At 37.5% G+C, this 13,452-nt stretch overlaps 1 protein-coding gene across 4 annotated transcripts in view; it reads left to right on the forward strand.

The window, feature by feature from the left end:
- AGBL1 (AGBL carboxypeptidase 1) overlaps positions 1–13,452 on the forward strand; it is a 786,993-nt gene that overhangs the window by 425,661 nt on the left and 347,880 nt on the right. For all 4 annotated transcript variants that reach the window (XM_012438697.2, XM_064376229.1, XM_064376228.1 and 1 more), the window contains exon 20: positions 7,135–7,266. In XM_012438697.2, the coding sequence (XP_012294120.2) occupies positions 7,135–7,266 (132 nt within the window). The remainder of the gene's footprint in view (positions 1–7,134; positions 7,267–13,452) is intronic.

The raw sequence follows: 13,452 nt of genomic DNA on the forward strand, positions 1-13,452 counted from the left end.
AGGCCAAAAGTTCAAAGCTAAGCACTCCAGCTCAAAGGAAGCTAGATGAAACTACATAAAATATTTAATTCTATGCTTCTTGCCTTTGGGGAAAAGCACGATCATTGCCTATTTACTTAATCTGGAAATCTAGGATTTATTCCTAACCTCTTCCTTTCTTAGCCTCTAAATCCGTTTAGTCTCCAACTCCTACAGATTTTACTTTTTCACTCTCATAAAACTTGCTTTCTTTATATAGTTATATCTGCTGCCTTAAGCTAGGTCCTTCTCATCTCATTTGCTGGGTTTCAGTCCTTCCCATCCTAACACTTCTGTTCTAATGATCTGATCATCTTGCTGCTTCTTGCTTAAATAGTTTGAAGGCTCCTTCACCACCTTCAAGAAAATGTCTCAACATCCTAGAATGACGTACAAATGCATTAACGATCTGACCACTGCCCATTCTATAGATACCTAATTTATTCTCCTTTCACTCTATCCTCTTATTCCAAATTATTGCAATACCTCAAATCCATGGATCCTTCTCACTCATTTGTCATTTGCTTGGATGGCTCTCACTCAGTAAAGTTCTTCATATGTATAACCTCCCTTGAGAATCCCAGAAGCACCACATGGCACACTTCCAAGGTGCTGTTCCCTTAGAGTGCAAGTGAATGCTGCCCCCTAGAAGTGTGCCGCTGTTCTTATTGGGTTCCCAGAGAACACTGCTTATCTCTGCTTCAGCTCTTCTCTCATGGTAATACAATGACCTATTGGCTTGTAGTATAATCTCAACAAATCAGCTTCTGGATGAGGTAGTATAGAAATGAGAAGTGTTTTAAAATCTTGCTTCTGGGTTAGGATAAATTGGGGTTCCAATATTTATTCACATGATAACAATACAAACTTGGGCAAGTTACTTATTTTATCTGAAATTCACTGTTCTCAGCTGCACAATGGGCATAATAATAGCAACTCCTTCATCGTGAGGTAATCTAGATTAAGTTTTTAGCATGCTATCTAGAGACTTCAATACATTAACTATCGTTTCTATTATTGTTATGGACAGCAGTGCTATGTTATATTAAAATTTTAACTTCTCTGGTTACATAGCAGGTTCCCAGTAAATATTTGTTGAATCAATTGATTAATAACAAGATAGAGCGATTAAGGCCGGAAGCGATGGCTCATGCCTGTAATCCTAGTACTTTGGGAAGCTGAGGTGGATGAATTGCCTGAACTCAAGAGTTCAAGACCAGCCTGAGCTAATGGTGAAACGCTGTCTCTACTAAAAATACAAAAAATTAGCTGAGTGTGGTGGTAGGCACCTGTAGTCCCGGCTACTCAGAAGGCTAGGCATGGTAATTGCTTGAACCCTGGGAGGTGGAGGTTGTAGTGAGTTGAGATTGGGCCATTGCACTCCAGCCTGAATGTGACTCTGTCTAAAAAAAATAAAAAAATAAAAAAAAATAGGGCTATTGATTAATCTGTAGATATTGGATTGGGAACATTTTCTACTTACGTGGTAAAGAATTTTACTGAAAAGAAGTATAAGTATTAAATCTTCCAGTAGAAAAGAAGAAGCTTCCTCAACTTAAATAACTTGAAAATTGCCTTGTAATTGCCCCCTGCAATTTGGAGAAACACATGTTTCTTAGAATTAACAGGCATTTATTTTTAGGGGTATCATTTGAGCAACAAGCAGAACAATGTCTCCAACTCCTTCACTCTGAGTCTTCTGAGCCTACTAGAGCTCACACGGCTTAGTCGTGCTCATTCCTGCAGGTGAATAGCTCTATAATTTGTCACTTACTTCCTCTTTCAGAGTCTATAAGGATCAGGAGAGGAAGAAAAGCTATTTTTTCCAGTTGAATTTAGCATTTAAGGAGTGCCTATCACCAAGGAGGCATAGCTTCTGGCTCTATTGAGAAATCTGTTGCTAAGACACAGTCTTAATTTGTTTGCACACTTTCATAAGAATGGTGAGTATTTATTCACAGAGAGAAACAGATGTAAGAGGTAAAAGTTGGTTGAAAATTAATGATAATAGAGGATTAAACCTCAAACAATTATTTTATGTGTTTGTTTAGACTAGAGGCTTTCAAGCTAAGGTCCTGGGACTGGGGCATCATCATCGCCTGGAAACTTGCTAGAAATGCAAATTCTTGGGCTTAACCCAGATGTACTTGAATCACAGAATTGCTAAGATATGGCTCAACAGTCTGCTTTAACAAGACCTCCAGGTTATTCTGATGCTTAATATTTGAGACTCAGCTTGGCAATACAGGGAGGTCCTGTCTCTATAAAAATATTTTTAAAATTAGCCAGATATGGTGTCACTTGCCTGTAGTCCTAGCTACTTGGGAGGCTGAGCCAGGAGGATAGCTTGAGCCCAGGATTTCGAGGCTGCAGTGAGCCATGATTGCACCACTGCACTCTCAGTCTGGGTGAAAGAGTGAGACTATGTTTTAAAAAAAAAAAAGAGAGAGAGAGAGAGAGAGAGACTCACTATTCTAAAGTCTAGAATAGGACATTGTGCAAGCCCCACATATCAGTAGGAATAGTAACGGAGGAGACTAGCTTTCCTCTGCTGGAAAATCCTGTAATAACATTACCTGGGGCAGATGCCTTGAAGGAGGATGCTTATTTTTTTTTATGACCCACAACAACTACCTCATGTTGCCTCCTGATCTCCTAACTAGAACCAAACATCAGCATAATCCTAGAAGATAAGTACATGCTGTTACCCAAAAAGAAATAGCTTGCACACAAAAGAATTACAAGACTTAATAATGTATATCGTTAGAAACCTGGGCGACATGTGTAGGAGTATTCTAATTAGGGCAGAACTTTACTAGATTTGGCTGACTTCATTGACACGAGTGTACAATCTAGAGATTCTCAATTTAATTTTTATCTTGAAAGGCCAGAAGTGGATCTAACAGCTTAATTGGTTGAATGAATGTTGTGCTCAACAATAGTCTATATTTAGTTAGGTCAAGATGCCAGAGCTTTGCCGGCATAATGGAGGGGAGAGTATGCAAAGTCTCTAGAACATAGAAATGTATACTGAGTTTATCCTGTCTATGGGAGGGCTCAGAAGACACTCCCTCCATGAAGCAGTGAGAAATATATTAGTGTCTTCATGCTTGACAAACTTTGTAGCTGTTCTCTTTGAAGGCCAGGTCTGTAGGGGATGCCACTATTGAGATGGGGTCTTTTTTTTTTTTTGAGACAGAGTTTTGCTCTTTTTGCCCAGACTGGAGTGCAATGACATGATCTTGGCTCACTACAACCCCCACCTCCCAGGTTCAAACAATTCTCCTGCCTCAGCCTCCCAGGTAGCTGGGATTATAGGTGTCAGTCACCATGCCCGGTTAATTTTTTTAAATTTTAGTAGAAACCGGGGTTTCACCATGTTGGCCAGGCTGGTCTCAAACTCCTGACCTCTGGTGATCTGCCTGCCTCAGCCTTCCAAAGTGCTGGGATTACAGGCGTGAGCCACCACACTCAGTGAGATGGGGTCTTTGATTTCATAAAGATTATACAGTCCCAGAGTAGCAGAGGCCAAGTGGTAGTACTTAACCACCAAAGCCAAGAGGGACACATCAGCCATCACCTCTCTCTTTTCCTAGATAATTCTTCTTGTTCTGATGTCTTCTTTATCTGATAATTAATATAGCTACTTTAGCATTCTTTTGTTTGGTATTTGCATAGTGTATTTTACATCCTTTTACTTCCAACCTATCTGTGGCTTTATATTTAAAATGCACTTCCTGAAGGCAGAATATATTTGATCTTTCTTATTATCCAATCTGATACTCTTTACCTTTTGAATAGTGTGTTTTGACCATTTACATTAAGATTATTGATATGTTTGTGTTGAAATCTACCATTTCACTGTTTCCTATTTTTTCATGTGTTCTTAGAGCTTCCTATCTTTTCTGCTTTCTCTTTTATTAATTCAGCATTTTTATGATTCCAATTTATCTCCACATTTGAATTATTATTTATGCCCCTTAAAAGTATTTTAGTGTTTGCCCTATTGTTCACACTATCTTTAATCAGAGAAGAGATAACATACTACTTCATCTCTACTATAGGGACCTTATAACACTATTTATTTTTTCTCACATTTTATAATATTGCTACTATTTAATATATTGCTACCATTTTGCTTTAGACTGTCAGTTGTGTTTTAGATAAAGTCAAGAAAAAAAGAAAAATATTTTCTTTTACTGTCATGTATTTTATTTTCTAATTCTTTTAGTGCTTTGATTAAAAGAGACTGTGATTTTTTGAGACCAAAATGATCTTTGGGCTCCCAAACTTCTATATCAGAAACTGGAGAAGATAGAGGCTTTGCCTTAAAGTGGGCTGTATTGTCCAATGCCCTTTTCATGTACGGCCAAGAAAGATACAGGAAAAATTAGTACCTTCCAAGGAAAGAGTAAATATCTATAGAAAAAATAATACTGGACAGCTCTGACAGGGAGCTGATCCAGGGTCTAATCAACCACTAGCCCTACCCAAAGGATACAGGCATCTCACAATGCCTGCATGAGAGCATTACAGAATTGTTATGAACCAGTGACTGCTATACCCCTCTTATTCATCCCTTTGTAACATGAGTGTTACTGGGGATATTGTTTCCTCATTCAACCATTGTAGATAGATGAGCAGAAAACAGGTGACTTGCCTTTTTGTTCATAGATAAGGAGAAGGCATACATAGGACATAGAAACTGTAAGGGAATTTTGGGCTGAGACTGATACTGTGATGGAATGGACTCTTTAGGGGTATCTTCCTTGGGGAATATGAGAGTGTATTTTGTATGTAGAAGGGAGGGAAACAAATATTTAGACTAGGAGGAGACATTATTCTAACACTTAGCTTTTGTTGAATAGCAAGCCACAGCAAAACTTAGTGGCTTAAACAAAAGCTATGCATTATTTCTAATGGTTCTAAATAAGAATCATCCAGGTAAACTGGCTGATCCCCCTTCTCTGAGCCAGGTTGGCTAGGACTGGATAGTCTAAGATAGATTCATTCACATACCTGGTGGTTCGCTTGATAACAGCTAGGTCAATGGGGATAACTTTGCTAAGAGTCTTATCATCCAGCAGCCCAGCCTGTGTTTGGTCATGTGACAGTTGTTGCAAGGTTCCCAGGAACAGCAAGACAGCAAACCCCTTAATATGCCTCAGCTTGCATCATATTTTCTCATTCCTGTTGATCAAAAGATGCTACATGGCTATATTACTCTGTTCTTAGGCTGATAATAAAGACATACATGAGACTAGGTAATTTATAAAGGAAAGAGATTTAACTGGCTCACAGTTCCACATGGCTGGGGAGGCCTCACAATTTTGGTGGAAAGTGAATGAGAGGCAAAGTCACATCTTACACGGTGGCAGGCAAGAGAGCTTATACAAGGGAGAATTCTTCCTTATGAAACCATCAGGTCTCATAGTATTTATTCACTATCATGAGAACAGCATGGGAAAGACCTGCCTCCATGATTCAGTTGCCTCCACCTGGACCCACCCTTGACATGTAGGGATTATTACAATTCAAGGTGAGATTTGGGTAGGAACACAGCTAAACCACATCAATGGATAAGCCCATGTTCAAGAGGTGAAGAAACGTACTCCACCTATTGATGAAGATAGAACATAGTCTATTGCAAAGGGTAATGCATACAGGAATAGAAACAAGTTGTGGTCATTTTTTAGATTTTACTATTTTTCTCCATTATTAGCATCTTTTCTTATAATAAGATTTTGCATCACTGCCCTTTGTCATGTGACTTGCAGAGCCTCCCTGTAGGAGTCACATACTTCCCCACACCACTGATAAAATTGGTTATGTGACTTTCTTTGACCAGTGGACTATGAGAAGATATGATGTTTGCTGTGCCTCAGTAGAAGCTTTAATGGCAATTACCTGATTCTACTTTTGACAGTTTTTCCCCTCTACCACAAGAGTAGCATGTTTCAAATTAGGGCTTCTTTAGCTTGGCTTCTAGAATGGAGGAAACATACAAATCAGTCATAGCTGATCTCTAGCATGAATGAAAAGTAAGCTTTTGTTTGATAAGGAACTGTGTTTTGATGGTTATTCTTTACCACATCAGAACCTAAGGAAAAATGACAATGATTGATTAGCTTCTGTTTTTATGTATTTCATCAATTCCTTTTAGATGAATCTTTCCTATTGACTTTTATTTTTTTAATTCTTTTTTTTTTTAACTTTCAATCAAGTTCAGGCGTACAAGTACAGATTTGTTGCATAGGTAAACTTGTGTCATGGGGCTTTGTTGTACAGATGGTTTCCTCATGCAGGTATTAAGCCTGGTACCCTTTAGTTATTTTTCCTGATCCCCTCCCTTCTCCTACTCTCCACCCTCTAAAATTCCCCAGTGCGTGTTTTTCTCCTCTGTGTGTCCATGTGTTCTCATCAAATTGTTTAAAATGCTCATAGATACCTTTCTTTTGTGTGAGATGGAGTCTCACTCTCTTGCCTGGGCTGGAGTGCAGTGGTGCGATCTCAGCTCACTGCAACCTCTGCCTCCTGCGTTCAGGTGATTCTCTTGCCTCAGCCTCCATAGTAGCTAGGATTATAGGCACCTGCCACCATGCCCAGCTAACTTTTTGTATTTTTAGTAGAGATGGTGTTTTACCATGTTAGCCAGGCTGGTCTCGAACTCCTGACCTCGTGATCTGCCCATCTCAACCTCCCAAAGTGCTGGGATTACAGGTATGAGCCACTGCACCCAACCCATTCATAGATATCTTAAAATGCCCTCGTTCTTATCTTCTTTTCCAGCTTTGGCTTCGTCTCCTCCCCAGTCACAAGTAAATTTATCAAAAGAGCGATAGATGATTTGTATTTCTTTATATTCTGTTCACTCTTAAGACCCTTACAATCTACATTCTCCCCTGATACCTCCATCAGTACAATCAATACCACTCTTGCCAAAGTCACCAATGATGCCCACATGGCTGGTTCTGCTAACTCAACAGCATCCATTTGGGAAAGTTGACATTTTAAACTCTCTTTGAGGAATGGAACATGAGTAGATATGATTTAAGCAGATTTAAGAAACCAGTGACCTAACCTGGTTTTATTTTCTCCTTTGTTGGGCTATTACAGGTTTTCTGTGACTTCCATGGCCACTCCCAAAAGAAGAATGTGTTCCTTTATGGCTGTAGCATCAAGGAAACCTTGTGGCAAGCAGGATGCACGGTGGGCACATCTACTATCCTAGAGGATGTCAACTACAGGGTAAGCCACCAAGGGGGATGCCACCAGACATACTGTGTCCATATTCTTTATTCTTACCTTTAAGACCATGCTTCACTCATTTATTTAGGTTTTTTTTGGGGGTGGGGGTGGTAAATAAGCCTTTCGATTATTTTAACCATAGGTTGTAATACAAGCAGGCTGGAGGCATGTGTAACCTCTCCTAATTTTTGTTGAATAATGGCTTACTACCTGGTTGCTTTGCCTCTTTTCTATAGGGTTTGATATTGTAAAAAGGCATGAGAACTGGAGACAGAAGACCTCATCTTAATGCCTGGCTTTACAATTATTCAATTACTAACTGTATGATTATGGGGTCATTAATATTATCTCTCTGAACCACCCTTCTGCCATCTGTAAAATGAGGATAGTTAAAATACTGCCTCTGTTACATAGTTTAGGGAAGGAACAGAATGACAGAATACAAAAGGACTTGAAATAAATAGAGAGGGATGAACCTATATAAGCCATTAAACCATCCACATCTCTCTGCATGAGCATTCTATAAAAAGCAGAGCAGTAATCCACTGACCCTAGTTCTATTTTATCTTAGTTTCAGTGGTTAGAGCTCAAGTGTTCCTCCACGAAACCACATAGGAAATTAGGGAGGTGCAGAGAAGAGGGTACATCTTCCTATTAGGATAAAGAAAACAAGCTGTCGCTTAGTGAGAATCAGGAAGAAACAGAGAAGCAAAGTTGCCCAAACACTAAATGAAAACTGGTCTTTGTTTAAAATTTAGGTAGAAAAAGTAAACATTATGACGGTAACTGCCTCTTCTAAGTCTGTTATTCTGGGTATGACAATTTGCTATGTGCAAAATAGCTTCACGCCCAGGGTTAGTGACAGTATTAAGAGGTAAAAACGTGCCAAACCACCATTTCACCTGGAAATATGTCCCCTCTTGTCTAGCCTTCTTCACCCAAGTCCATCTGAAACAGACTGCCACTGATCAGTACAATCACCCCAAGGCTTTTATGGCAGAATCAACAGCTTATCTTCAATAATCTGTTTGCTGTAAAGCTCCACCAGAGTAATGGTGATAAAACACAAGAAGCCTAACTACTCAATCTTATTTAGGAAACTAATTTAGTAAATTAAAGTATTCATCTGAGCAGCGCACGTGGACCCAACCTATATAAAACCATCTCTTATGTGCGATACCTCTTGAATAAAAAAAAATCTACCTGGTCCAACCTTACATATAGAGTCAGTGTGTTTTTTACTTCTCTTTTTCCAAGAGAAGGTAATAATATTAATAGATAATTCCCTATAAACAAGAAAAGGTTATTAGACACAGAACCTTAAAAAAGTCTTCTGTACGAAGCTGATGTGAAATGGGGCAGAGGTCAGACATTGTAGGGAATGACAGGATGGGTTCTTATCAACTGTATCTTAGTTTTGGTGTATGATTCATATTGTTTAATTAATAAATTCAAAAATATTTTGAGGCCCAGATTAGTGTCAGGTAAGGTAAAATGTGTAACATTATAGAGGTAGGTATGCCAGTTTCTGCCTATGAGAATAAGCACAGTGGTATTTGGTAGCAATGCTGTTGAAAAGATTAATCCACCTAGACACTGAAACCACCTATAAGGTCCTTTAACTTCGGGTGGGTCAGTTGCCTGAGCCTCACTTTTCTCCCTTGTGAAACGAGGGAGTTAAATGTTCTATGTAGTTTGTTACGTCGAGTTTGTTGGTGCCCTGGGATCCCTTAAAGGTGATTCATGAGCTACTGTGACATACGTGGAAGTAGTGAAGTGAGCATGGTTTGATCCCACCCCTTACTTTCAACCCAAACAACTTTGCTTTTTGGGGTCCCACATAGTATATAAACTCCCTCTATCACTGACACTCTAAGTCAGTGTCACATAATGATCTGCAAATAATTATCTTAACACTGGTGATCTGCCTAAAAAGACTTCTGTGTGTACAAATGGATCTTGTCAGAATTGAAAGGACCCACTCATTTTGTAGATGGGAAAATTGAGTCTCAGGGGAAGAGTGTCTTTGTAAGATATGTTAATGTTATCATCATGATATCTGCCAGCAGTCAACAGCCGGCTGATGCTGAGAGGCTGATTTCTTCCTTACCATTGAAAGTGGAACAATTCTAAACATATTAAACTTATCCAAGGCTTTTTTTTGGCAATTTACCATTAGTATTGAAGAGACAGTTATATGCCGTATTATATTTCACATCCACTCTGCAACATTTATTCCATTTTATTAATCAACCTTAATGGTACTTCTTTTAGTTATGTTGGTATAAAGAGGTCAGTGAATCCTCTCTGTAAAACGCAAGTATAAAACTGAAGAAAATTTTGAAAAGCAGCCCTTTTAGGACTCTGGAAATTGACCAAATACGATGATAAATTGAGAAGCATTTATTCTTGAAAATTGCTAAAGTTTCATGTAAGAACGGCAAGGGTCTGTAACCTTCTTGACTGGGGCTGCTCCTGAAACCACTCTATTTGGTCATCAAGAAATGCAGTTTTACCAACAGAAGGATAGACACACACACACACACACACACACACACACACACACACACACAGAAATTTACAAGGGAGACCTTAGAAATGAGATTCATAGAAGAGCTAAGATAAGCTCTCTATAAATACATGGTGTATTAAGACATTCTTGCATTGTTGAGACTAGATAAATTATAAAGAAAGAGTTGTAATTGGCTCCTGGTTCTGTAGGCTGTTCAGGAAGCATAATGCTGGCATCTGCTTCTGGGGAGGCCTCAGGAAGCTTCCAATCATGGCAGAAGGTAAAGGGGGAGCGGGCACTTCATATGGTGAGAACAGAGCCAGAGAATCAGGGGGAGGTGCCACATACTTTTAAACAACCAGATCTCACAGGAATTCGTGATGCAGAGATGATGCAAAACCATTCATGGGAAATCCACTCCTGCAATCCCATCACCTCCTACCAGGCCCCCCTCTAACACTGGGGGTTACATTTCAACATGAGATTTGGATGAGGACAAATATCTAAACTATATCACATGGATTATGGAAAAATATGTGTCACTTCAGAGAAGACCCAATAGAGCCCAGTGAGAAATAAAGTCCAAAGAGACTTAAGAACTGCCACAGTTTTGAATGTCTTCCTAAGTCACATACAAATCAATCTACAGAGAGTGGAAATCTTATGCACTCAAGATATCTGAGCACTACATTTGCCCAAATTATTGTATAACCACTATGCTTAGCAGCCACAGATGTCAAGCTAAATAATTTAAACAAGAATGTAGAAACTATATAGAGACATCAGCGGCACATAATGCAGAAGAAAAAAAATTATTCTGTGGATTAATCCAGGAAAGTAGTTAAAATTTTAAAAACGTTTAAAAAATAGAATCCAGAGATGTTAAAAAATCATAATCTATGATGTCCAGTTTTCAGCCAAAAATTACAATTTTGTAAAGAATCAAGAATGTGAAATCCATACTCAGGAAATAAAGTGGTCAGTAGAAACAGAGTAGGCCAACTTGTTGGATTCATAATTATTTCCAAGCAATTGTTAAAATATGTCAAATAATTACAGAAAATTATATTCAAAAGTTAACAGCAAAATATGATGACCATTTATTCAATATATATGAAACTTTGTCAGAGAATTAAAAATTAAAAGAGAGAAAGGAAGGAAGGAAGGAAGGGAGGAAGGAGACTGTGTTGAAAAATATAACCAACAGAAAAAATTCACTAGATGGGATTGTCAGCAGATTTGAGATGGCAAGATAGTAGAAAATGAATCAGTTAATTTGATGACTAACTCCAAATTATTTAATTAAAAGAACAGAGAAAATAAGATAAAAGTAAAGAGCTCTGGAGACCTAGAGGATAACATAAAGCATATCAACCAACATGTAACGGGAGGCCCAAAAAGAGAGGAAAATAAATGTCTGTAAAGGATACCATGTCAGAGAAGAAGATAATACAGGAGGAACAAAAAAATACATGAGGCATATAGAAACAAACAACAAAATAGCAAATGTAAATCCAGAAATACCAATGATGACTAAATATGAATGAACAAACCGTTCATTTCAAAGGCAGAGGTTGTAAGACCAGATTTAAAAAATAGGTTCAATTATATATTGTCTATAAATTCAATAGTGCAAACAAGTTGAAAGTTAAAAGATGGAAAAAGATACACCATGCAAATGGTAACCTTAATAAAGATGGAGTGGTTGTATTGACATAAGACAGACTACACATTAAAAGAAGAAATATTACTAGGGCTGAGAGGGCAATTCCTCATACTGAAAGAAATAGTTAATTAGCAAGGCATAACAGTTATAAATGTATGTGAATATATATACTCTGAAATACAAGAAGAAAAAATGTAAAGGAGGCATTTAAAATTTAATAATACTTGAATATTTTAGTAATCTTCTCTCAGAGATAGAATAACCAAACAGAAAATTAGTATAGAGAATACCTGACCTAACTCATATAAATAACAGTTCATTTCAAAACAAAACTATATATATTCTTTTTGAGTGCACATCAAAAATTCTCCAGGATAGACCCTATAATAGGCTAGAAAATAAATCTCAATATATTTTAAGGTGCTGAAACCATGCACAGAATATTCACCTACACAACAGAATTAAATTATAAATCAACTTTCATAAAAAATCTGGGATATCACTGAATATTTGGAAATTAAACTATTTGTATCAAATTGACTTATGGATCAAGGTGGAAAGCCAAAGGGTAATGAGAAAATATCTTTAACTGAATAAAAGTAAAAACTCACTATGTCAAAATTTATAGTACACAGCAAAAGTAGTACATATAGGGAACTTTGTAACTTAGAATATTTAGAAATGCTGAAAGATCTAAAGTCAGTAATCTAAGCATTCATATTCAGAAACAAGAAAAAGCAGTACAAATAAATTCCAAAATACAAGAAAGAACAAAATAAAAGCCAAAGTAATTAAATGAAATCAAAATTATATGAACAATAGAGAATCCATAAAGAACATGCTTTTCATTCAATAATTCATAGTTTGGTTTCTTGAAATGATCAACAAAATGATCATCCTTCAGCTAGACAGACAAAGAAAAGAAAGAAGGTACAAATTACCAAAATCAGGATTGAAAGAAAGGACATCACTACAGATTTTACAGAGTAGAAAAGAATATCATTAACAACTATATACCAACAAATGAATACATTCTTAGGAGGACACAGATTACCAAAACTGACTCAAGAAGACATAGACAATCTGATGAGGTTCATTTTAAGTGGAAAAAAGAAGGATTAGTAATGAAAACTCTTCCCACAAATGGAAGTCTAGGCCCAGATCGTTTTGTTGACACTTTATCAAACTCTGAAGAACAAAATAGTGCTAATTATAAAAAACATTTTTTCAGAAAATAGAGGAGAAACACTTGCCAACTCATTTTATGAGATCTGTGTTACCCTGATACCAAAGCCAAAAAGAGGACATCACAAGAAAAGACAGCTACAGCCCAATATTTGTTCTAAACAGACAATAAAGTATTATTCAGTGTTGAAAAGGAATGAGCTGTCAAGCCACGAAGAGATGTGGAAGAACCTTAAATGGATATTACTAAATTACAGAAAACAACCTGAAAAGGCTGCATACTATATTTCCAGGGGTATGACATTCTGAAGAAAGCAAAAGTATAGAGGCTAAAAAGATCGGGATTCCCAGGAGTTTGGAAGGAAGGAGAGAAGGATAAGTAGGTGGAGCACAGGGGATTCTTAGGGCAGTAAAACTATTTTGGGTAATACTGTAATATTGAGTACACATCATTGTACAGTTTTTCAAACCCAACACCAAAAGTGAAGAGAATCCTCATTGTAAACTGTAGACTTTGAGTGATGATGTTTCAATGTAGGTTCAGCGGTTACAACAAACCTACCCCTCTGGTGAGGGATGCCCATGATGGGGGCGTCCATGCTTGTATGGGAGCAGGGTGCGTATGGAAAATCTCTGCATCTTCCCTCTCAATTTTGCTGTGGACCTAAAACTGCTTTAAATAAAGCCTTTTTTTTTTTTTTTTTAAAGAGATACAACCTACAAAAGAAAAAAATACATTCATAAGTCAAAAAGGAAAAATCACTTAAACTCTGTTAAGAGTAAACTTTTGCAACATGGTAAGCCAATGATAGATTAAAACTAT

Source organism: Aotus nancymaae, unplaced genomic scaffold, assembly GCF_030222135.1.
Source record: "Aotus nancymaae isolate 86718 unplaced genomic scaffold, 86718_ANA_hifiasm-v0.15.2.pri h1tg000014l, whole genome shotgun sequence".
In the NCBI taxonomy this organism is placed as follows: domain Eukaryota; kingdom Metazoa; phylum Chordata; class Mammalia; order Primates; family Aotidae; genus Aotus; species Aotus nancymaae.